Below are 26,754 nucleotides of genomic sequence, written 5' to 3' on the forward strand. Positions count from 1 at the left end.
CGCCTTTCCGCGGAGCACGTGAGGGCACCTAGTGCCACGGGAGGCCACATGAGAGGAGAAACACGAGGCTCCCCTGCGCAGATATTGTCCGGTTTCGGGGCTTCACGCAAGCGTCCTTCACTTCTTCCCGGTTTTGTTTCCACCCAAAATGTGTCTGCAGGGATTTGGAGACACCCGCCTCATATGCCCAGGCTCTGGAACGAGTCTTCCGATGTGGGATTAGGGGGCCTCACAGCCCTTCCAACCATCGGACAAGAGCTCGTCCTCGGCTCTGATACAATGTTACGCCCCCGCCTCTGCGAGGCACGTGAGGCACCTATGCCCACGTGGGAGTCACATGAGGAGGGGACCACGGGGCTCCCCTGCCAGATATTGTCCGGTCTGGGCTTCACGCAAGCATCCTTCACCCCTCCCCGGTTTTATTTTCCACCCAAAACGCGTCTGCAGGATTAGGAGACACCCGCCTCATATGCCAGGCTCTGGAACGAGTCTTTCCGATGTGGACTATTGGCCTCACACCCTTCCCACCATCGGACAAGAGCCGTCCTCAGCTCTGATACCAAATGTCACGCACCGCTTCCGCGGAGCACGTGAGGCACCTAGTGCCCACGTGGGGAGCCACATGAGAGGGGAAACACGAGGCTCCCCTGCCAGATATTGTCCGGTTTCGGGGCTTCATGAAGCGTCCTTCACCCCTGCCAGATATATGATCCGGTTTCCTGGGCTTTCACGCAAGCGTCCTTCACCCCTTCCCGATTTTGTTTTCCACCCAAAACGCGTCTGCGGGATTTGGAGACCCCGCCTCATATACCCAGGCTCTGGAACGAGTCTTTCCGATGTGGGACTATTGGGCCTCACAATAAACCGGCGGTAAGATTTTGTAAGAACAATAGCATAAGTCTAGTAAAATATTTTATACGTTACTAAATTTATTTTGTGAGAAAGCATTAGTAAACTTGAGTTGCTAAAATCTATTTTCTGCGGAGTCGATCTATTTTTTGAAGAAGGATGCCTGAGCGAGGCGTATCCGAGCCAGTAGTTAGGGCCGGGAAAACCAAGCATTCACGGAGCTAGGTTTATTTTATCGGTTCGGTTTTGAACTATGAGAGTCCAAAACAAGCCGGACCGGACCGGTGCCGGTCCAGCAGAACCCTTTCGCTCCCAAAACCCTGGTGCCGAGGGGAGAGAGAATGGCGGAAAGCGAAAGGAGGCGCTTCCGATGGCGACGCGGACGAAGTTGGTGGCGAAGCGGTCGAGCAGTACCTGGAGGAGGCGCTGTTACAAGAGGCTCTTGCCGGGAGGGGAAGCTCTACGGCGAGCGTCCGGCGGGAGCTCGACGACTTCCTCAAGAGCCGCAAACGCGTCTTCAAATGGGAAGGTAGGCGTCACCATCCGCAAGCTCCGCGACCGCAAGCGCTTCCGTCCCGCTCTCAAGGTCTCCTCCTTTCCTCCTCTCTCGCTCTTTTCGTTCTTTTTTTTCCCCTCTTTCTGCCCCATTTGCTTCTGAGATCAAATTTATGCGCCCTGTTCTTTTAAATGACCAAGTTTTCATAGTAGGGACTTTGTGTTGAGTTTAATATCTAATCCGTTGGAACCCTCACTTTTTTTGTATGCTAAGTGTTTGTGGAAATGACTGGATCTTCGTCATGTTACTGCTTGGCTAGAGATTAAATTCAATGTAATGAAGATGCTTTGTGCTGTAATACTAATCCTGTTAGTAATAAATTGAGCGCATGGACCACGTGTTTAGTATTATACTGAGCTACTAGTGAGGTGCTGCTCAATGATTAGATGATGATGGGTCATTTGTCGCATTCTTGAGGCGGTGGATAAAGTTATGAATGGGTGACATTTACCATGGATTGCTTTCCTTGATTTGGCACTATAAGTGTACAACATTGGCCTTGTTTAAGGAGTGATGAGTGTGTGTGTCACGCCCCCGCCTCTGCGAGGCACGTGAGGGCACCTAGTGCCCACGTGGGGGCCACATGAGGGGGGACCACGGGGCTCCCCTGCCAGATATTGTCCGGGTTCTGGGGCTTCACGCAAGCGTCCTTCACCCCTCCCCGGTTTTGTTTTCCACCCAAAACGCGTCTGCAGGATAGGAGACACCCGCCTCATATGCCCAGGCTCTTGGAACGAGTCTTTCCGATGTGGGACTATTGGGCCTCACACCCTTCCCACCATCGGACAAGAGTCGGTCCTCGGCTCTGATACCAAATGTCACGCCCCCGCCTCTGCGAGGCACGTGAGGCACCTAGTGCCCACGTGGGGGCCACATGAGGGGGAACACGGGGCTCCCCTGCCAGATATTGTCCGGTCTGGGGCTTCACGCAAGCGTCCTTCAACCCCTCCCGGTTTTGTTTTCCACCCAAACGCAGTCTGCAGGATTAGGAGACAACCCGCCTCATATGCCCAGGCTCGGAACGAGTCTTTCCGATGTGGGGACTATTGGGCCTCACACCTATGTGATACCCAGGAAAAAAAAAAAAAAAAAAAAAGAGAGAGGTGGACGGGCCGGCCCGAAAAGACCGGGCCCATCCACCATATACGATCGTGCCTAGGGCACGATCGTGGGAGAAGAAACCACACACAAAAAAAAAAAAAAAAAGGGAAGGGGGGAGCGGCGGCGGCGGCGTCCGGGGAGAGGTTGGTCGCCGGAGGGGTTGATCGTCGGAGAGGAGACCGAGATCCGGCCGGCCACGGAGGAAGTTTTCTTCGGTGAAGACCTCCCGCAAACGGGAGAAAAAGCTTTGGACCCGTGTGTGTGCTCATGGATTTCTTCCTCCGATTCCTCACCGGAAAGGCCGCCGGAGCACTCATCGGACTGAGGTAAGCGTGATCTTTCCCTTGCGTATCATTTGCTTGTTTTTTTTGGGTCGTGTGGATGGGATTTTGGCCGGCGGATCGTCGGAAAAAGGGTCCGAAAACAGGGTACCCCTGTTTCGGCCTCTTCTTTCCGATTTTTGGCCGCCGCCGGCCGCCGAGATGGTCGGGAATTCATGGCGGTTGGAGTTGGTTGGATCTGTGAGGGGGGTCAGAGAGGGTTTTCTAGGTTATGTATGTGATGAGGGAGGGTGGATCCGAGGTCTTCTTCCTCGGGATTCCATCCTCTCCTCCTCTTCCCCTCGTCGGTTGGCCACCGGCGGCGGGTGACGGCGGCTGGGTGTCGTCGGTTGGGGGCCGAGCCACCATCACGGTGGACCATTCCGTGGAAGAAATGGAGGAAGGGGGAGGGGTCTGTGTCGGTTGGAAAAGAAGAAGAAGGAGAAGAAGAAGAAGAAGAAGAAAAAGGAGGAGGGAAATAAGAATATAATAATAATAATAATAATAAGAGGAGAAGGAAAAGAAGAAGAAGAGGAAGAGACTTCTTCTTCTCTCTTTCTCTTGGCCGGCCACCATCGCCGGTGACTGCAGCAGGGGCGGCCGGCGATGGTTCGGGCCAATGGTGGCCGAGGGTGGGGAAGGTGAGGGCACAGCCACCCCGGCTGTTGCCCTTGGCCAAAGAGGTGGAGGAAGAACCCTTCTCTATCATCCACCCTTCTTTTGGTCTTTTCATCGGGACGGCCATCGTCGCCGGCGTGGCAGCGGGCCACGGCTGGCGACGACATGGGTCGGTGGTACAAGGGTGGGAGTCGGGCCACCCCGACTGCCCTAGGACTTGGAGAGATTGAGATGTTTGGGGATCTGGTTATGTGACCCCCATAGTAAATATCAATTATGGTTTGGAATAATTAAATATATAATAATTAGTTGTGATTTATAATTGATGTTGTAGAGGAAGAGTCGGCCGGTGCCAGGAGATTTTGATCAGGGGACTCAGCACCCAGCTCGTAGTTGTGATCCGGATCTGTAATTGTGACAGTCTACCAATCATCTGTAGATCCCTACATCTGAGCACTTCTATGCATATATTGATTATTCGTTGGATTTATTTTACGGTTGTGTTGTTATTGCTTGTGAGCTGATATGACACATATGAGATGAATGTTTATCAACATATTTTCATTATTATGTTGTTATTGTTTAATGTGTTGATGCGGCACCTATGAGGCGTGCATGTTGTTTTAATGAATATATTGAGATAAATTCATTTGGGAGAAATAACATATTTTTTGAAAATTTTATGAAAATATGTGATGTGATGGGAATGTGATTGAACATGTAAAACTAGACATGTAATATGGGTTGGACTAACCTTGTCATGAGATAGGCGCCACGAGCTGATGCCGTGGGATAGCCTCTACGGGGCTTTACGGATAGCGGCCACGAGCTGATGCGTGGGATAGCCTTTTACGGGCTTACGCGTGGGATAGGCCTCCACGGGCTTACGGAATAGCGGCCGACGAGCTGATGCGTGGGATAGCCTCCACGGGCTTACGGATAGCGGCCACGAGCTGATGCGTGGATAGCCTCCACGGGCTTACGCGTGGGATAGCCTCTACGAGCTTATGCGTAGGATAGCGGCCACGAGCTGATGCGTGGGATAGCCTCCACGGGCTTACGCGTGGGATAGCTGCCACGAGCTTATGCGTGGGGATTGTGTGCAGTCTTGGACTGGGACATGATCTTGGTTAGTCCAACGCCAGAAATGAAAAGTTTGAAAACTTGGAATCTGAGTAATACGGGAATGGATCACATAATGTGAAAAAGGATTGGTGTATATGTACTGATTACATATATTTGTTGTTTGGTTGAGCTTTTGAAATGATGAAATGATATGTATATTTTGAATACTTGATTATTTTATGATTTGTTGTGTGTGGCTGTTGGGATTCTTAACTGGGCTGGAAAAGCTCATACTACACTTCCATTTTTTTTCAGAGGCACTGGATTCGGTAGAATCTGTCGGATGGGACAAGAAGTGAGCTCGATCTGAGTCAGACTGCTAGATAGTTAGAAGTCAATTTATCTCTTATTTATGGACATTTGAATTTATGTAATCATTCAGTACATTTTGGTTGGATCTGATTGAATTCCATTAATATTGATTTTGGCATTTATTGGAATTATTGGAATTATTGGAATGTTGTTTATCTTAGGCCTTGCATGATCTTTAGGGCATTGCTCTAGGAGATCATGCGGCCGGTCGCGTGCCGGACCCGGGTGATGGGTTCGGGGGCGTGACAGAGTGGTATCAGAGCTTAAGGTTAAGGATCTAGGGTTTATGTTCAGGTGAGTATCATTGGAGAATTATGATAGAAAAATTATCAGAGATTTGGTTATAATCACTTGAGATTGTAACAAGAATGATATTATAATCTAAGGTTTAAGGACCACTAGGGACTGTGGCCTTAGTGGCATTAAAGTTTGAGGTTTAAGATTATTGGAAAATGTGACCAGTTGGAATCTGAGCATATGTTTAAGATCACTAGGGATCGTGACAGAAATATATCATAGCTTAAGGTTATGATCACTTTGGACATGATAATTAAATTCAGTGCTTAAGCTGTAAGATCACTGGGCATTGTGATAAAATGTATGCATCGGTTTGGTTTTCGATGCATACGGAAGGAAAGTATAAATTGTCTTTGATCATGATAAGAGAGGTTTGACCTAAGATAAGTGTAGGTCAACAATGGTATATCGAGTATACATGTTCAGATATTATTTAAATGATTTGAAAGTTCAAATTTGATGTGGGTTTTGATGTGATCATACTTTTGGTTTTGCTGCTAATTATTAGAGTGAGATTAGTACGCAGGTCTTCCATAGCATTGGAGTGAGCTAAGGAGATTTCATAATATTGAAAGGAACGTTTTTCGAAGTTGAAAATGTATGTGGATTATATCTGGTGTTGGCATGTGGGATATTGCAAATAGGGTCTAGTTCCTATGGATGTATTTGATTATTTTGAGGCATAGAGTATGCATATTGATGGGAGAATTCTAATTATTTGAATTCTCATGTTTGGATTGAGCTACTGGATTTTACTTATAATTGTAGAAGACTATTTGATGTGTTAATTTTAAAACTCAAGCTTAGGTTTAAGATTTGAGCAGGGATCTTTTGTCATTGTTGATGAAGCCACTAATAAATGTCATATTGAGTTGAGACTTCGGTTATGAGATGCTTACATGAATTATCATATATAGCATCGTTGATGGATGTTAAGAATCTTGGTGAAGGAAGATCTGGAGATCGATCGAGTTAAATTCTAGTGTATTGGCTCAATGACTTCTAAACTATTGAATTTGAAGTAAATCTTTTGGAAAGAAGATCAACGTAGATTGTTTAATTAAATGCTGAGGAAATCCACGGTTAACTTATTTTAAATTAAATCTAGATATTTTTGGATTCTAAGAAGGTTGTGGAGATCACATTAGTGACCTTAAACTTGACTAAAGGATCGGGGGTTAGTTATGGTATGTACACTCTATATAAATTGAGGACAAAAAGATCTAGAGGTTTTGCTCTAGTTCTACTTGGAAATTTGAAATTTGGAGTTTCTTAGTCTCAATGCAAAGTGATACTTTAGTCAGAAATCATTTTGTGACTTTAAAGAATTAAATGAATTAAATCAGAGTGTGCAGCGGAAGTGTGGTGGTTTGACTTATTTTGAAACTGGTTAAGATCATTAATATTTGATCTAAAAGGCATTATGATGAAATACTTAAGTTAGTTTCAGGAGAATGTTGTTGATTCTATGGATCTCTTATTTGTTGGAATGATGTGGGAGAAAGAAAAGAAAAATGATTATAGAATATTAAGAGCATTTGATACTAAAGATTCTCCTATTTCTGTCAAGTCAATTATGATCTCTGTGTAGAATCAAGAGAAATTAATTTCTTGGGATATAATTATGGCATTTTAATCCAAGGTTGGGAGTTTGGAATTCTTTTGAAGGATACCAAAATAACTTACTACGTGTGGTAAATAGAAAGGATCAAGTTTTGAGATGCTATGATTTTTGTATGTCAAAATCTTGTGAGTAGGTACTCCGAGAGGGAGACTACTTGAGGTCTCGGGGATGATATAACGGATGCATATTTTTAAAGTTTGAGGCTTCAAGTAAGTTAATTTCGAGGACGAAATTTTTTTTAAGGGGGAGAGTATGTGATACCCAGAAAAAAAAAAAAAAAAAAAAAAAAGAGAGAGGTGGACGGGCCGGCCCGAAAAGACCGGGCCCATCCACCATATACGATCGTGCCTAGGGCACGATCGTGGGAGAAGAAACACACACAAAAAAAAAAAAAAGGGAAGGGGGGAGAGCGGCGGCGGCGACGTCCGGGAGAGGTTGGTCGCCGGAGGGGTTGATCGTCGGAGAGGAGACCGAGATCCGGCCGGCCACGGAGGAAGTTTTCTTCGGTGAAGACCTCCCGCAAACGGGAGAAAAAGCTTTGGACCCGTGTGTGTGCTCATGGATTTCTTCCTCCGATTCCTCACCGGAAAGGCCGCCGGAGCACTCATCGGACTGAGGTAAGCGTGGATCTTTCCTTGCGTATCATTTGCTTGTTTTTTTGGGTCGTGTGGATGGGATTTTGGCCGGCGGATCGTCGGAAAAAGGGTCCGAAACAGGGTACCCCTGTTTCGGCCTCTTCTTTCCGGTTTTTGGCCGCCGCCGGCCGCCGAGATGGCCGGGATTCATGGCGGTTGGAGTTGGTTGGATCTGTGAGGGGGGTCAGAGAGGGTTTTCTAGGTTATGTATGTGATGAGGGAGGGTGGATCCGAGGTCTTCTTCCTCGGGATTCCATCCTCTCCTCCTCTTCCCCTCGTCGGTTGGCCACCGCGGCGGTGACGGCGGCTGGGTGTCGTCGGTTGGGGGCCGAGCCACCATCACGGTGACCATTCCGTGGAAGAAATGGAGGAAGGGGGAGGGGTCTGTGTCGGTTGGAAAGAAGAAGAAGGAGAAGAAGAAGAAGAAGAAGAAAAAGGAGGAGGGAAAATAAGAATATAATAATAATAATAATAATAAGAGGAGAAGGAAAAGAAGAAGAAGAGGAAGAGACTTCTTCTTCTCTCTTTCTCTTGGCGGCCACCATCGCCGGTGACTGCAGCAGGGGCGGCCGGCGATGGTTCGGCCAATGGTGGCCGAGGGTGGGGAAGGTGAGGGCACAGCCACCCCGGCTGTTGCCCTTGGACCAAAGAGGTGGAGGAAGAACCCTTCTCTATCATCCACCCTTCTTTTGGTCTTTTCATCGGGACCGGCCATCGTCGCCGGCGTGGCAGCGGCCACGGCTGGCGACGACATGGGTCGGTGGTACAAGGGTGGGAGTCGGGCCACCCCGACTGCCCTAGACTTGGAGAGATTGAGATGTTTGGGGATCTGGTTATGGACCCCATAGTAAATATCAATTATGGTTTGGAATAATTAAATATTAAATAATTTAGTTGTGATTTATAATTGATGTTGTAGAGGAAGAGTCGGCGGTGCCAGGAGATTTTGATCAGGGGACTCAGCACCCCCAGCTCGTAGTTGTGATCCGGATCTGTAATTGTGACAGTCTACAATCTCTGTAAGAATTCCTACATCTGAGCACTTCTATGCATATATTGATTTATCGTTGGATTTATTTTACGGTTGTGTTGTTATTGCTTGTGAGCTGATATGACACATATGAGATGAATGTTTATCAACATATTTTCATTATTATGTTGTTATTGTTTATGTGTTGATGCGGCACCTATGAGGCGTGCATGTTGTTTTAATGAATATATTGAGATAAATTCATTTGGGAAGAAATAACATATTTTTTGAAAATTTATGAAAATATGTGATGTGATGGGAATGTGATTGAACATGTAAAACTAGACATGTAATATGGGTTGGACTAACCTTGTCATGAGATAGCGGCCACGAGCTGATGCGTGGGATAGCCTCTACGGGCTTACGGATAGCGGCCACGAGCTGATGCGTGGGATAGCCTTTACGGGCTTACGCGTGGGATAGCCTCCACGGGCTTACGGATAGCGGCCACGAGCTGATGCGTGGGATAGCCTCCACGGGCTTACGGATAGCGGCCACGAGCTGATGCGTGGGATAGCCTCCACGGGCTTACGCGTGGGATAGCCTCTACGAGCTTATGCGTAGGATAGCGGCCACGAGCTGATGCGTGGGATAGCCTCCACGGGCTTACGCGTGGGATAGCTGCCACGAGCTTATGCGTGGGATTTGTGCAGTCTTGGACTGGGACATGATCTTGGTTAGTCCAACGCCAGAAATGAAAAGTTTGAAAACTTGGAATCTGAGTAATACGGGAATGGATCACATAATGTGAAAAAGGATTGGTGTATATGTACTGATTACATATATTTGTTGTTTGTTGAGCTTTTGAAATGATGAAATGATATGTATATTTTGATACTTGATTATTTTATGATTTTGTTGTGTGTGGCTGTTGGGATTCTTACTGGGCTGGAAAAGCTCATACTACACTTCCATTTTTTTTCAGAGGCACTGGATTCGTAGAATCTGTCGGATGGGACAAGAAGTGAGCTCGATCTGAGTCAGACTGCTAGATAGTTAGAAGTCAATTTATCTCTTATTTATGGACATTTGAATTTATGTAATCATTCAGTACATTTTGGTTGGATCTGATTGAATTCCATTAATTATTGATTTTGGCATTTATTGGAATTATTGGAATTATTGGAATTGTTGTTTATCTTAGGCCTTGCATGATCTTTAGGGCATTGCTCTAGGGATCATGCGGCCGGTCGCGTGCCGGACCCGGGTGATGGGTTCGGGGGCGTGACAGTGTGACTATGAATGAACTAGTAGAAAAGGTTAAACTCTTACACGTATGCTGATTCAACTTACCAATGCTTTTAAGTTACAAAATCAATGACATCTGTTGCAAATGTTGTATGTGTACGCTTGGTGTCCTCTGGGATAGTGACACAGGAAGACAGGACTTGGATGATACTAGCAGGGATCAAGAATCTTATTCTTGTTGTTTGTATGTAAACTTGAAGAGTTATTTTGAGGCTTATAAGTTCAATACTCTTACTGAGATTAAACAGGTTATCTAAAGTCCATAATTGAGCTTCTAAGGTCCTTTGGGAGAAGTAACTATTCGATCCTTTTCAAAATGTTGAGAGTGATTTGAAAAGGAAAGATAGACTGTATCCTCTAATTTAAGAAGTCATTCTTTTTGAGGGAATCACATTTTGAGAAACACAGGGTACATTTTTTATTAAAATATTATAAAACTAGAATGATTTCAACCAGGAGTAGTCTTGATTCATTACTAATATACATCAAAGCATCATGAAGTGAGATCAGGAATGCAATGATATGTGATGCCCTAGTTGGAAATGTATGGCAGTAATCATAAAACATGGTTAAGCCAGATAAAATAAACAACACATAAATAATTAACAAATAATGCACCAGATATTCAAGTAATTTTACATCTGCCATCATTTTTTGTTTTCTATCTTTTCTTTGTTAAGGTACACATTCATAGATTGCACCCTGGTTGATAAAAGGGCATGACCTCTTGGTTTGATAGTGCTACATTCCAATGATGAGGATGTCATTTCAGTCTTTCAAGAATAAAAAGATATTTAGAGAATAGGGTCAAATATATGAAACTAGTGTTATTTGTGAAGTGTCTGCATTGGGGAGGATGTTGAGAATAGGATTGCTATTCTGCCTTGTCATGCATTATTAGTTTATTCTTGTTACTATATTCTTCCTTGCAATTTGATTGGCTCATTATCTGAACATGGATTCTGAAGCTCCTATAACATGCCCTTATATAGTATAGAACTCCGTGTTTGAAGAAGAAATATTTTGATTTTATTAGGTGTATTCGTATACGTATTATATGAAGAACCTGCCAAAGCAAAAAAAAAAAAAAAAGAAGTTTCGTATAATACCATCAATCTATGTTAGCAGATTTTCAGCTCTACCAACCACTCTATGGTGTTGACAAATATTCACTTAGTTTTGTTCTCATAAGGCATCCTACGAATGATAATGTGATTTATATCTGAGATATATTCATGCTACATGAATTTTTTAGTTCTAATTTGCTTGCTTGCATGTAACTTGGCTGCAACTTCTGCCCTTATAGCGCACCGAACATAGTATAGAGATAAATATGAAAAGAAAATTATAGCCAAAGGAGAAGTTGCTGCGATGTCCCATTTGTTCACAAAATTTTTATGATCTTTCTTGATGCAGCTTTCAGAAACCATGGCCAGAAGAGGGATGAACTTAACTGTCAGCGATCAAGCTATACGTCTGGATCTTGTAGCCAAAGCCAGAGGCATTGCTTCTGCTGAAGATTACTTCATCAATCTCCCAGAGACTGCTAAAAATCACCTTACATATGGTGCGCTCCTCAACTGCTACTGCAAGGAGTTAATGACTGACAAGGCTGAGGCCCTTATGGAAAAAATGAAGGAGCTGAAGTTTACCTCGAGTCCTATGGCCTATAACAGCTTGATGACGCTCTACAGTAAAATCAACCAACCAGAAAAGGTTCCTACTATTATACAAGAGATGAAGACTAATGATGTTTTGCTGGATTGTTATACTTACAATGTCTGGATGAGGGCTCTAGCTGCCATCAATGACATCTTTGGTGTTGAAAGAGTGATAGAAGAGATGAAAAGGAATGGGCGAGTTACTGCTGATTGGACGACTTATAGTAATCTGGCATCCATTTATGTAGATGCTGGCATGTTTCAGAAGGCAGAAGGAGCTCTCAAAGAACTAGAGAAAAGAAAGACGGATGATGATCTTGGAGCCTATCAGTTCTTGATCACATTGTATGGCCGAACTGGAAATCTAGTTGAAGTGCACCGCATCTGGCGCTCTCTGAAGTTGGCACATCCTAAGATCGCAAATGTAAGCTATCTGAATATGATTCAGGTGCTGGTGAATTTGAAGGACTTGCCAGGTGCTGAAGAATGTTTTAAGGATTGGAAATCCAAGTGCGCAACATATGATATCCGGGTAGCAAATGCGATGATTAGGGCTTATGCTAAAGAGGGCATGTTAGATAAGGCTGAAGCTGTTAAGAAGCATGCCAAGATGCGAGGGGCGAGACTTAATGCCAAAACATGGGAGATCTTCATGGAATATTATCTGAATAAAGGTGATATGAAAATGGTGCACTGGTGTGCTGACCGTGCAATTAAGAAGGGAAGAAGCCATGGTAGGATTTGGGTCCCACCGCTTGTAGTGATCCGGGCTATAATGGCGTACTTTGAGGAGAAGAAGGATGTTGCAGGTGCTGAAAAATTCATTGAGCTTCTCCAGAAAGTGGACTATGATCTGGGAGCAGAGGTATTTGAAGCCCTCATAAGGACTTATGTTGCAGCTGGGAAGAACAGCCCAGGGATGCGGAGGCGTTTGAAGATGGAGAATGTGGTTGTGAGTGAAGCCACTGAAAAATTGCTTGACACTCTGTGCGTTGAATGATTCTTTCTTAATATAAAGTTGATGGTGCTACATTTTTCCAACTTAGCAACTGATTATTTTGAGGTATATTCATTTTGACCTAAAATAAGCTTTTCCCAATCGCTATTTTTGTGTGATGTTGTATCCGGTTCAAATTTCCAGTTGTGAGTTCTCATAGATTGTATACACATTGGTACGAACTTGTAATAGAACAATGTCTCGCAGCTCTTATTAAGTTTGTCTACGGTACACATTCCTGGAATATCTCGTCATGATGATGAGAAGGTTTACAACTTTACATCTAAGTTGTAGGCTGTTGATGAAGATAGTTTCGACACACCATAAGAGAGAATAGATCTGTCTTGCTATTCGTTAGCCATTGGTGTTGCTGTTCACGAGCCATTGGTGTTGATGAATATATGTCAAGCTCCAAATGCTGATGCTATATATAATCAAAGTCACAAGTTAATTCGTCTAGGTCATTTGTCCACTCAAATTATTCAGAGATCAAATAAGTGAAGTTTATGAGATTCTAGGCACCGGCCAATCGCACTCAGATACTAAATGATCTTGAAAAAGCGACCACCTAACGATGGCAAACGAGACTAATAAGCCGCACACACGATGGACGGGCCGTCCTGCCCGTCTGAGCCTGAAACATTTCAGATGGGTTTAGGCCTGGTTTTTAAGCCCGGCAGGCCGAGCCGGGCTTCAAATGTGAGCTTTCCTGTTAAAACAGGCCAGACTTGGTTCTAGTTCTGCCTGGCCCGAGCCTAACTCAACCCAAATCTTATATAACATATATTGTATACTTATGCCCTGATTATGGCGATCAAAAAATATCAATAGCTCTCTTCCATGCACTGACACTTCTTATGAATAACTATAAATACAATTTCATAGCTCTTACCAATACGGCAATACCTGTCAAATATTAAATCTTTGCAGCTATTTTTATATTTTTAAACTGAAAAAAAAAATCCAAAAAATCCGAGACCTGGCCTGAAGCTCGAGTAAGTACTAGATTCGGACCTAGCTCATATCAGTTATATTTTTGGTTGAGTCGAGCTCGAACCCAGCCCGGCCCTCCCATTGAACAAGTCTACTGGCCTCCAAGAGATCATCAAACTTCCAATAAAATGTAAATTTGCAACAACAAAAAAAAAATCCTATTTTCAAATAAATATAGACAAGCTTGTGAAAATATAAAATATAAAAAATGGTAATACTGTATGGTGATCATGTGCTCGAGGGCTACCATGCGTTCATTCTTTAACAGCTTGATCTTGTGGACAAGGGAGACAATTGTTGCTGGGCCCTGATGAGCAAGGAATTGTCCTGTTCACAAAAGAAAAACTAAAACATTATGTTAGATGAAGCGAGGGATTATCAAGATGGCTCCAACTATTTCAGCTCGTTACGGGAAATGGTACCAATGACCTGGATTTAAGTCACCATCCTCACCAATTTTTTTATGGATTTTCTCCCTCCTAGTTCTACATGAAAATAGAAATTATAAATAATAATAATAGTAGTAGCATCAGCAGCAGCGAATAATAATAATAATAATAACAATAAAAAGCAATGTCCTGGTACTTGAAGTTGGACTCTTGTACAAAATGATATATGGTCCACATATCTTTTTGAAAAAGAATGATTTGTGGCATCCCATCAATCTCAGGATTGCACCCAGCATATCTGCATAACATCCTCTGTGGGTGGAAATACAGCTTGAATATTCATAGATTTAGCTTAAGAAGAAATGGTTGAAGCCTCTTGCAAACCCAAATGCTGCAATTTACTTTTTGAGGAAATTATTATCCTATACATGGATGGAGGATACAAGCTCCAGCTAAAATGATATAATCCCATACCAACTGCTTCCCATCTCCTTAAGCAATATTGCTGGATATCATGACATGGCACCAAAGTACCTCCGAAAATGGTGATTGGAGCTACAAATGGAAAGCACTCCTCAGATGCCATGCGCTTACTAAGAAATGAAAATCATCACACCAGAACAGTGAAAATGTCTATCTGGGCAAGATTTTGGGATGAGAAATCACTACTTTCAAAGTCATTTCCCACCTTGGTGTTCTTAAGACGTAAATAATTCTCTCATTGACACTAACAAATGCGGACAAAAATGTGCCATTAACTTCATGTCCTGAACTCCATCATCATCACTACCACCCTTCAGCATCTTGTTTCTAATATGGTTGCCATGGGCTTCCTTTCTTCTGTCCATTTTTCTGATTGGATAATCCTTGGGCTGTTGTCATTGTGGCCACACTGACATGAAAGATAAACTTCAAATGAGTCTCTTGTTAACAATTTCTTAAGGATAACATATTAATTGCATCTGATCAGATTCTGAATGTGGTATTTGCAAACAAAAAGGGTTGGATTTTGGGGACCTACTACAATATTTTGACATATTGTAACAGGATATGATTAGCAGTTTCAGTCTTCCCTGTGATAAAGATAGGACTGCAACTTGAAAAATAAGATTAGTCTATAAAGTAGATTACTTACATTGTGGAGTGTCTGAGGTTATAGCGCTTCAATCCTGGGGTTACTGTTCCAGGAGATGTTGTTTGTCGTCTTTTCCGACGCCCTCGACGTGATACACTCTCAGAATGCACTTCGCCGTCCCCTGCATCCAGCTCGCTATTTGTCAATCCAGAAGCATCGGAAAAATGGGTGTTCTGCTCTGCATTTGATGGCGACTGATCATCATGAACAGAATCATCTAGGCTTTCTTCATGAACACACTGAGAATGTCTGTCTTCCCCATTTGACTGTTCATCGTGTTTCTCTTCGGAATTCACCCCAGTGATAGCTCTGGCATCTTCAACAACTGCCTTAACAGAAAGCGTTCTTTTGATAATTTTACACCTAGCACTTGAGCTGGATTGGTGCTGTCTCTGTTTCGATGCCTGAACCTGGGAATTAGTCTCAGGAAGCAGAAAAGATCCCTCCCTGCCACTCTTTTCATGAATTGAGGGAAAATTTGGCTCATCTTCCATCTCCGTTGCATTATTGCCTGACTGAAATTTCATCATTTCAGTGGAAATGTCTGCCACTCCAAATGAAGGTTTTGCCTCATCATTGGCTTTATCTAGTCCCTTTGATTCTCCATTATACCAAACTTCACCAACAGATTGAGCCCTACACATATCAACAGAAGTGTTCACAACACTGAAGGATGGTGCATGTTGGAACTTTGCTTCCTCCTCTGAAGCCTCTGCATCAAGATGAGCATTAAATAAAGAGGACTTCTTTATATGACCATCAGAAGACTGATTTGCCACTTTTCCATGAGAGAATAAGCTCGAACATTTTTGCAGAAAGGACTCACAGCCACCTAAAGTAACATGTTGAGGGCTTGTACCCTGAGGAGATGCATCTGTATGCTCACCCTCCATAGGCTCCTTCAAATAGTTATTGGCAAGGCTTGGCAGAAGAATGTTCTCCGAACCCTCAGTTCCTCTTGGAATTTGGATACCATGAACATCTGCATCACCAATTTTGAACCCACAGTTTTTACAACACTTGAACTGCTCAGCCAGGGCAAAAATGCGCTCCTTTTCCTTTATCAAAGCTTCTTGTTGATTCTTCAGGCTCTTCCTGATAAACTGGAGGGTAGTGATGTCCTTCTGAATATCTAGCTGCTCAGCTTCCCATTTATTTCTACAAACATGTAGTTCTTTATCCCCTTCCAGCCAATCTTGATCTGGCTTCAACTTCTGAATTTTCAATTCATCTGCATCCTTGATATCAGCATGTTTCTTCTTGAACAATTCAACAGGATCCAATTGGTGTATTAATGAGTTTCCAAGAGTCTCCTTTACCGCTCCGACCTCTTCCAACTCCCTCTGGATAAGAATGGTTAATTTCAGCCTCTCTTTTTTCAACTTCCCCTCTTCAACACATCGCCATTTTTCAAACCTTTCTTTCTCAACATTGAGCTGTTTTAGCTCTGTTTCCAATGCTAATTTTCTATTATCCAGCACTTCTGACTCTTTCTCAAGTCTGTCCCTTTCCTTTCTCAGCTCTTCAGTTTCTTTTCTGTGTGCTTCTTTCATGATCCTGTAATCATCAACCTCCTGCTCTAATTTTGATTGCAGTAGAAGATGGTACACCCTCTCCTCCCTAGCTACTTCAAGATTTTCCCTCTCCTTGATAGTTTGCAGCCTTTCAGCTTCCATTGCAGCTCTTGAATTCTCAAGTTCAGTTTGAGAAGACACCAGCTTCTGGGTATCTCTAGCTAGGTTCTCTTTTTCATCCTTCAACTTATTCTCATCTTTTCTTATGGAGTCCTCCCTCTCCTTTAAAGCATCCAATATCTCGTTAAACCTTTTATCTTTGTTCTTCAATTTCTGCAATTCAATCTCCAAATCCTGCTCTTTATTAAAAATTTGAACCTCTCTGACATTGATTTCAATGGACTTCTGCTCCACTGCATCCAATCTGTCTTTCACCTCTTGATCAAAGATGTTCCTTTTCTTCTCCATCTCCAACTCAAACTCACGTTTCGTGGATTCCAGAATCATTTTGTGATCGTCTAAAAGTTTCTGGATCTCTACCTTCACAATTCCAAAAAGATGAGACAGGATTATCAATTGAAAGTGGGGAACAACTTGTGTGGTCAAGAAAATATGTTAAAAGTAAAACCTAAAGGAGGCCTGCAATGAAACAATAAATAAACAACAGGATCCTATGATTAATGGAGATACAAATGGAATTCACCAAGAGTAAGTTAAACTTCAGCTGCTAATAAAATCACCATCCAAACGCAAAACATCCAGTCCACGAACACAGCTCAGATGTTGACACAGTTAATATTTTATTTGAATAAACAAGTACTTCGACGAAGATTCAGGTTGCAAGAGCATCTACTATTGTAACAGTAAATTTCATACTTGAAATTGTTCCTTTGCAGATCAAGATTAAGTCCTTCTGATGCGTCTACTATTATGTATAGCATAACATATGTTAGCACACAGAGGCTGAATATAGGGCTTTCTTGCACAGTCCTTGCAACATGCAGAAATATTCTGCTAAATTAATACATGAAGACACTTTTATAACCACATGCCTATCCCACCCCTATTTGTAATCTGGCCTTTTATGTGATGATTATAGGACTATGTTGCATACGGCTCTTTGGCATATTGGTGTCTTCTAAGCCTTAAAAATGCTACAAAGCGAAAGAGAAATGCAAGCAAGCATTGGCAGCTTGAAAACAGCAATATACTTAATAGTCAAGCAATTTGCAATAAATTTTCAGCATTTCACAATAGACACACATCCTCTAAAATTAAGATTTTCTTCTTTTGCAACTAAACATTTCTCTTTCTTCCTCGACAGCTTATTGCAATCAAAGTAACAAAAATTTGAAAAAAAATAAAGTTGGAAAAAGAGACAACATATTTGGGGTAGTTCAAGCAAAACTAACTTAAATCTAACCTTCCCTTTAGCATCTAAAGCTTCCAGTCTTGTGCTGATATCCTTCTCTTTATTTTTTAATGAATTATTAGCAACTTCTGTTTCTTTTCTAGCCTCTTCAAGCTCTTCTTCCTTTTGGAGAACAATATCTCTCCGATTTGCCTCATTCTCTCCCTCATCAAGGAATCTCTGCTCCTCATCAAGCTTTTTCTGACCATCCTGCAGCTTCTGTTCCCAAGCTCGCAGCTTCTGTTCCCAAGCTCGGAACACTTCTCTTTGTTGAGTGAGGTCGTTCTCATGTTTCCTCTTTCTGGAAGTTGTAGATTACAATTACAATCACCATTCAAGAAACAAAAGCAATTTCAAGGAATCAAAGAATGTAAGCATCAAGGCACATTAATCAACTAGGTAAAAACTTAAACTAGAAGGGCAAAAGGAATACCCAGTTGTAAAGGCTGTGGATTCTTTTCGAAGCTCAGGCTCATGAACCTCCACATCCTCTAACTTTCTATCCATCTCTGGACTCCTCCAACTTTCTTCTGCTAGCCTAGGATCTACAGAATGTAGCTTTCCTTTAATCTCCAAATATCTATCCCCAATACTTGCCTCCAGAGCATGAGTTTCGGCCAACTTCTCATCAAACATGAATTTAGCTTCCACATTTTCCCCCGACTTATCATGAAAGGCCTTTTCAAGCTGAATAAAAACAGATCCAGTGAGAGAGAGATGAAATAAATGCCTTGAAACATAAGTGAGGAAACAGAGACATAAGACAATTCCATCAGAGGGGGGGAGAAAAGATAAACAAAGCAGATCAATCATTTCTTCTACAACGAAAAGATACTAAGAGTACCTAGAAATGCATGAAACGTAAAAATTCCTTAGGATAAGAAACTCAACAGTCAGGCATGAATGCAACAAGCTTTAAAAGTAATTTTTGCAATGCATGTATGGTATTGACCACGTGTCAAATTTTGAGGATGATCTCTCAAAATGACAAGAAATGATGCATCCACATCTCAGCACACAATAAAGTATCAATTGTAAAGCTAAAAGCATATAAGGTTTCCATTCAGCTTATATAAATTATTAAAAAAGGTTGCCTAGTAGATGATACTCCTGCCACTGCACAGTCTAGTGAGGGTCAGAAGTATGCAACTAGCTACCTTACCCCCACGGCGGAGAGATTGTTTCCATGTTTCAAATCTATGGTTCCAGGTCACAATGGAACAACCTTACAATTGCATTGAGGCTCACCCTCCAGCTTGCATAAATTATTCAATATACATATATATATATATATAATTTTATGCTGAACAAGTATTTATGCTGCAGATTTTCTTTATTTTGAGTGTAAACATAATTATCATTGATAGTTTAAGATCAATGGGAGTGTTGGCTTCAAAAATACATTTTCCTGTATTCAGCATGAATCAACTCACCGTAACTCAAAATTGTGCAAGTACCTATTACTTGATATGGCATGTTTTTATAATTTTGCTATCCAGCATGTTGATCACCCAATTGCAACTACTACGAGACCACATCATGACATATCCTGAGTCTAAAATCATGTCCTGACATTTTATGGAGTTAAAGCCTTAGAGGATAGACTATGGAGGCATAGACAGTGCTCTGTCTAATCCTCACCACACTTTTTAGATTAATCACAGCTGATGCTAGCATTAGATTCCATACAATTAATGTCCTCTCCTTCATGGATCAACATTTAGCTGAGTTTTTGTTGCATTCACCAACTACAAGATATTTTTTCTCTAACAACTGTTTGCATCCCGAGTCTTCTCAAGCCTTTCAATAATGCATGTCTTTTAATGCTAGCAAACAGCTTAATCAATAAGGCAGCTTCATCAAATGAGAAATCAACGACTTTCTATGTTTCAGCTACCTTGATTGCACACTTAGCTGCTTTTCCACAATGATAAGATGCAAAAACCATGCCAGAACAGCACCACAAAGGACAAATTATATATCTCTAGGATGTGAAACAGACACAAAAATAATATAAATATTAATTTAAAACCACAGTAGAAGAATACAACCCAATTTGGTTGTGAATCTCCTCTACCCCCCCCCCCCCCAACAAGAAAAAAAAAAGCGCACCCCAGAAAAAGAAAAGAAAAGAAAAGAGAAGATAGCCCAATCTGCAATTGATAATTGTGGTCTTACAGCACAGCCGCATTACTAGCATCAGTAACCAATTTCACCAAAAAATGAAATGAAGCAAAGAAAAAAAAGGATGAGTGAAGGAACAGATGATTCAAAACAATCAACTACTTTAAAATGCAAAATTTGCAAGGAAAACACATGTGAGGCTCCACCAAAAAAAAACACATAAAAGCAAGCAAAGACATTCTCTCGTGGGAGAATTATTACCAACAAAGGGACCAGCTTAAAATGCAAAATTTGCAAGAAACATACACGAGACTCCTAAAAAATAATTAAAAAAAAAGCAAGCAAAGACATTCTCTCATGGGTGAGATATGTTGTGCTAGTACCGAGACCCGCACCAGTTACCCAATTACATGGGTCGGTTCAGTATCGTGTCATTCCGTGCCGGGCCCGTACCGACATAGCACAGCAGGCAAGGTATAGGGAGAGGGAAAAGGAAAGAGAGGAAGAGAGAGAGAGAGATATAGGAGGGATGGAGAAGGAAAAGGAGGAAGGGAGAGAGAGGAGAGAGAGGGGAGAGAATTAGGGGGGAAGCAGAGGGAGCGCTCCGGACCTCCTATTTCGAACGAAATAAGGGTCGGAGCCCCTTGTTTATTTTTCGAAGTATTAAGTGAAGTCAGCAAGCCCCTTACCGACTTCACTTAAATATTCGAACCCTTTTTTATTTTTCAAATATCTAAGTGAAGTCGGCAAGCCCTGCCGACTTCACTTAATGCTTCGAAAAATAAAATAAAAAAAGACCCCCGGCCCCTATTCGTTCGAAACAGCCTGCCTATCTTTCTCTCTCTTTCCTTCTCCCCTTCCCCCCTCCCTCGCCGGTTTCTCGAACCGAGAGGTGGAATCGTGCCGGTCCACCCGAGTAGAACTCGGGACGCCCTGACCCATGCGGTTCACGACAATACAGCAAACCATACTCATGGGAGAATTATTACATAATATAAGCAAACAGTTTGCCAAATAAATGAACAGATGTCAAAAGAATATCAATTTATCATATCTATGTAAATTCAGAATTACTACAGAGATGATTGTGTTATAACCTACAAAGCACAAAGAGAAATAGAAATTTAAGCTCTACAGATGTCAAGATATAATTGTGACTAATATTAGCATTAACATAACAATACAAGCAACAAATAAATCAAGAAAAGAATGGAATGCAAACATGACTATGGAGCAATAATTATTTCTGGAGTCAGCAGACAGTTTATATTAAAGGAAAAAGGAAATCTGCCAGTCTCATACATCAACAATAGACTGCTTCTCAACCACCAAAGCTTTCCTCATATTCTCATCCCGGCCTTCAAGTTCAGATCTAGCAATCCAATGTGCTGCTCGTTCACGCTTTCGGGTTTCCCCTGCTTCTGCCAATCCTTTCCTTATTTCTTCATATTTGGAAGCCCACTCCTCCTTCTCAATCAGGAGAAGCCCCATATTATATTGGTAGTCATAAAGCTGCTCAAAAAAATACAGTTGGGTAACATTTGACAACCAAGACAGAGCAGAAGTGATAGATGTGAAACTAAACCAAACAAATACAGATTATACAGCTTCATACTAGTTGCCTGAATTACTTGACAAGTAATGATCTAAAATGGCAAATTAGAACTTAGATGAAGGGATCATACACAACTGAATTGCTGAAGGATAAGCTAAGTTTGCTTAATGAAAGAGACCATAAACATAAAACACTGAATGCAGTTGATAACTACCATATGACGGCAGAAAAGGAAACAAACTACTGAGGCTGCGATATATATAGATGGACCAATTGTATGACCACAACCTTACAAACATCTGCTCAAGAACTGAACCAAAAAAGAAAACAATTTTATGTATGAATGGTATAGTGCAGTCTTTAAAAGCAAAAAGCAATTCTCCTCATCAGACAAAATAAATCACAGAGCAGTCAAATGTACATGTACGGCAGCCAATTTGCATACATGTCACTTTGTCAGACACCAAGTAGGAAAAAGTGAAGGTTGGTTGATGGAGGATTCCAACATTAAGGGAAGGAAAAAGCACTGAGTTGTCAAAATGTGAATATTAATGGTTAATACGGTTAACCAGTTGTATCAATGGTTATCCGCCATATTTCTCACCTATTCTTAACTAAGTCATACAAGAAAGATAACTGCCAATAAAGTAATTGATTCCCTGGAAACTCTCCAATGACCCAAGCCACATAACAATGAAGTCATAGGTCGGTACCAGTATGATCAACATTCTTATGAATCAACAATTTAGAGATCAATTCCTCCAGATCATACGAACAAACCGTGACCAGGAAGCCTTATCCCTACTAGTTAAGATCAATTTATTTAGACTACATAACCATTCATGAACTTCATCAAATTATCCTCTGTAACTTCCACCCGCTTGCTCAGTATTCCGTTCTCCAGTCAACTAAAATTAGTTTCTCCATTTAACAAATTAGAATTACTTTAACCTTTTGCACATTTAGGTTTTACAAAGAAAAAAAAAGGGTCAAAGTTGATCTAGGAGTTCTCATATAACAAAGATAGAAGTTTGGTTGGTTTCAGATTGCTCCAAGAGTGTTAAAAAGAGTACATCTTTTCCACCAAAAAAGAGTATATTTTGGCAATTAACTGTCATAGCAGAGTTCTATAGTCATCAACAATGTCCAAAAGAGGATGAGAAGCATTCACATGTATAAGACCAAGGTTCGTCGTCTCGGTCCGGACTTCCTATCGGTACCACACTAGCATAGTGTCGGTACGGTATGGTATGGATTTTTTTGGCATACTAACACTCGGTATGCCACTGGTACTGGGTACCGAACCGGTATGGCATGCCCCTTACCACCTGGTTCGTACCAGTACGGCGTACCTTGTATAAGATGCTTTCAACACTTAAACCAGATTTAGGATCCCTCAAATGCATACTGCACTCCAAATCTATGTGTTTTCCTCGCATTCCTTTGCTTCTTTTTCTTTATTTCTTTCTTTCTGCCTTCTATAATTTTAAATTTGAATTTTCTTCAAAGCTCACTAGAAATTCCAAGCCTTGAAACTCATTTCATGCTTATCTGACATAGAACCAAAATTTTATCCTACGAGCAATAACAATGCCATGTATGCCCAGAACCAAAGCATATGATTTTATTTTTATTAGGACCCAATCCTACAAGCAAGGGGAGAGGGGCAATCTGTAATCTTCAAAGAATCTGCAATGTGTGCAAGGAACAAATGACGACTTCTATATCTCATATGAGCAAAGACATTGATGCATATATAAAATGTATCATCAAAGGTGGAAGTTTCTAGCAAACTAACAATAACTCAAATCCTTGAAAATGCTGCTATTATGCACAATTACTTTCACGAAAGATATCTAACAAAGAAGAAACTTAAGGGCTTAAAGGACAATGAGTCAAGACTAAGGATCCAAGTGTCAGTCTGTATTGTACCATGTCATGCACTACAAATGTTCCACTGTATCAACCCTGATTTGTGGGTAGATTACATTATTCTATATTGCAGCATATCAGAATTAAGATACTAGTTGGCGCGGTTCGATGCCTTTGCAAACTAAGCCTATATTGATAGATTATCGACTCATTTCCAAACATATTCTACTTTATTTACTTTATTTTTCAACAGAAAAAAATAGAAGCAAATGTAAACATAAAATTTGTAAGACATCAGCTAAAAGTTTAAGCTTGAGGTCTTTTTGTTTAGGATTTTCTTGTTCTATATTTGCTAGTATTTGTCCTTATATTATGTTCCACTTTAAATTTTTCATCACCAATATGCCTCAGAGCTTAACAGAGAGCCCCATATTAAATTGTGGTGTATTCCCTCTTCTCTAAGAATCTTTGCAGATCTAAGAGAAATTCCAAAAACCATCTTCTAGTAGTACGAAGTTAACTGTACCAATAAAATATGTACCCTTGTCCATCAACTAACCTTCAAAGTTATATGGTAGGCCCTTCCCTTGCCTATGCTGCCATGACAAAGAATTCAGCACTATTTTAATAAAACAAAAAAAAAAGGCTGTCAAGTTAAAAATCAGTTGCAAAATATGCCCAAACATACCCTTTGACATTGTATGCACAGGTTGAACCCGTCCTAACTGGACAAATCTAAAATAATGGTGATGATAATATTAGGGCGCCTCCATCATTTCTTCCAAAATATTTGCATATCTTTTCGTGCCTATGTTTGCCAAGTGTCAACACCAGATTCTTATGAAAAATTGAGCACAATACGTATGATATTTTGTTGGGATTAAGTTAAAACTTGATCAAGTGGGGGACTTACCAACCATTATTCCTGAAACATATAAAAATAAAGAGATAATTCCAAGCAAAGATCATTAAATCATGATAACCCATCACCAATCTAGAGATTAGGAACATCATCGGCAAATAATGAACTACTGATTAATTGGGATAATCTGGACTAAACAACCAAAATTATAGAGTAACAGTTTGGGATAATCTAGAACATCGTCAGCAATAATAAGGTGCAGAATGTTTCATTGGCAGCATTTTATCTTTATTCTGTTGTTGAATGAATGAATTACAAAGAATACAGTAAATTCAAAAACTTAATAACTTCATGTGGAGTAAAATGGTGCAGAGTACATTTTTAGTTGGTTTATTTTATTTTTATATATCTCTACATTTTCAAGAACAAGTCTAGCTTCTTCTGACATCAATTTATAATTTGATGCTTCTAAATTTACTTATGTTATCACACACTTTTTATTGCCTATAATGTTGAAAGATTGATTGTACAATGATCCAATGAATATTTCCTTGAGCAATATATCTCATATGCGGCAAACACATATGACGCCCCAAAAGCACCTCCCTACTCCCTCTCACATTAAATATGCATTTTCTTTTTCTCCACCAATCTTACTAATAACTTCAAACAATGAAAATGATCATCATAATATATTTCCCAACCACAAGATTTAAGACAAACCTTATTTTCATTTCTTTTCCCCCTAAAATTACACAAGATACGTATCATATTAATTTTATTTACTATTTAGAACCTTATGTTTTTGAATGTTTGCTCCCATAATGTCAGTTCAGCATATAGCCATCTTTGAAAGAAAAGAATTCAACCTATTTTACTTTCATCGGTCAAAGCACTAAAAATTTACAAATGTCAACAAGTCAGTAGCACCCAATTCCCATTCCAATCACATACGGATAAATTTGAAACCTCCACCATAAACTACGCTGTATCATAGACAGATAGAGAAATAAAGAACATATAATTGGGTCCATGACTCATTGCTAACCTCTTTCTCGAGCTCTGAAATTCTTTGAGCAAACGCTTCACAATTCCTTCTATGCAACACAGACTCGTCAAGAAAACCTGCTTCTCTAAACGACCTCCAGACCTCCTCCTCGCCGCATTCCCTGGCCAAGACAGCACCTTTATCACCGCCAAGAGATGCCTGGGGTGGTGGCGGCAGTGCCTCAGCCACCGCAATCCCCTTCCCCTTCCCATTCCCCATATTAAGAATCATTCCGCTGCCATCTCTAGGGTTTAATGGGACCGATCCACTGCTCCTTTCCGTGGCCCTCGGCAGAAGGGACCACCCTTTCTTCTGCCGCGTAAACATCACCAATTCCCCTTCTTGATTACCAAAGAAAATGACCCTAAATTCGATCTAGAAACCACTGGAACCCAAGAGACAAACCTATAAAACCCTGATATCAAGAAAAGGAAAATAGAAAGAATCGAGAGGAGAAGAAGCAAAGGATCGGAGATCAAAACTTGTCGCTTCTAGCGATGCCAATAGCGGAAATTGGGAAGTGGGGGGGCTAAAAAACACTATAAATAGAGCGCCGGGGGCGGGGATGGAAAAGGAAGCGAATAATTCAAGAACAGCCAACCTGCCCAGCGTTGGACCGCCAGGGAAACTAATTTAATATTTAAAATTGATCTAATTTTTGTTATGTAAACTACCTTTTTACGGAGAATGAGATATGTACCCAAAAATTATAACATGCACCACAGAGCAGTACACCATGCCAACCATACAATTGGATTGTCGCCTTATGCATTTCATCTCGGTTTATTCCTTTTGTGCATGAAATAATTTCTCATGCTACTCACCACCACTTAGTTCACAGAAAAATAAAAAAATTTACGTGCCAAAAAAAAATTATAACTAATTGAGCAATAAGCGAGGCCGACTGACACTACTAAATACCAATCCCAAACTACCACATCCCAAAAAAACTATGTGGTGATGGTTAAATAGTGATTAGTAGGAGCTGCAATGAGGTCGGGTTAGATCAGGTCAAACAAAGGTCGAGTTGGATTTAGATCAGATCAAAAAATTATCAATTCGAACCCAACTTTTATTGAGTATGTTAAGAATATAGGTTTGAACCTAACCTTTAAATAGAATAGGTGACTTGACCTAACCAACATAACCCATATAATAAATAGATCAAATCATATATTAAACAAGTTAAATTTGTTAGGTAGCTTTTTAACATGCTAAATAGATTTAAATAGGTAAATAGGTAAACAGGTTAAGAGGGTTAGGCTAAAAAGTTAGGTAGGTTTTAAACGGGTTGTATTATGACCCAACCTAATTATTAAATAGGTCAAATAGGGTTAAATGAATCAAATGTTTAAACTTAAAGCCATTTCTTTTAATAAAAAAAAAGAGTCTAAAAAGGCTGAACCATTTATGACTCGAACTTGTTTTACACCAAATCTGAGTCTTTGGTTAAGGGTTGCATAAATTATCTGCCAAAT

The 26,754-nt window shown here is 41.0% G+C and overlaps 2 protein-coding genes across 2 annotated transcripts; one reads left to right on the forward strand and one right to left on the reverse strand.

Annotated features, from left to right (window-relative positions):
• Positions 1 to 1,116: 1,116 nt before the first annotated feature.
• Positions 1,117 to 12,590, forward strand: LOC103715138 (pentatricopeptide repeat-containing protein At1g60770-like). The gene is given in 4 exon segments (XM_008802673.4): positions 1,117 to 1,253; positions 1,256 to 1,377; positions 1,379 to 1,435; positions 11,132 to 12,590. Coding segments are annotated over 4 exon segments (1,458 nt in total). The 5' UTR covers positions 1,117 to 1,219; the 3' UTR covers positions 12,377 to 12,590.
• Positions 12,591 to 13,909: 1,319 nt separating this feature from the next.
• LOC103715139 (protein CROWDED NUCLEI 1-like) lies at positions 13,910 to 25,887 on the reverse strand. Its single transcript, XM_008802674.4, has 6 exons — positions 25,277 to 25,887; positions 21,242 to 21,451; positions 18,249 to 18,502; positions 17,828 to 18,116; positions 14,891 to 16,944; positions 13,910 to 14,647 (listed from the first exon to the last, which is right to left on the reverse strand). The coding sequence occupies exons 1-6, from the start codon at positions 25,601 to 25,603 to the stop codon at positions 14,566 to 14,568; spliced, it is 3,216 nt and encodes a 1,071-aa protein (XP_008800896.2). The 5' UTR covers positions 25,604 to 25,887; the 3' UTR covers positions 13,910 to 14,565.
• Positions 25,888 to 26,754: the final 867 nt, after the last annotated feature.

The sequence above is a fragment of the Phoenix dactylifera genome, chromosome 11, assembly GCF_009389715.1.
Source record: "Phoenix dactylifera cultivar Barhee BC4 chromosome 11, palm_55x_up_171113_PBpolish2nd_filt_p, whole genome shotgun sequence".
NCBI lineage: Eukaryota > Viridiplantae > Streptophyta > Magnoliopsida > Arecales > Arecaceae > Phoenix > Phoenix dactylifera.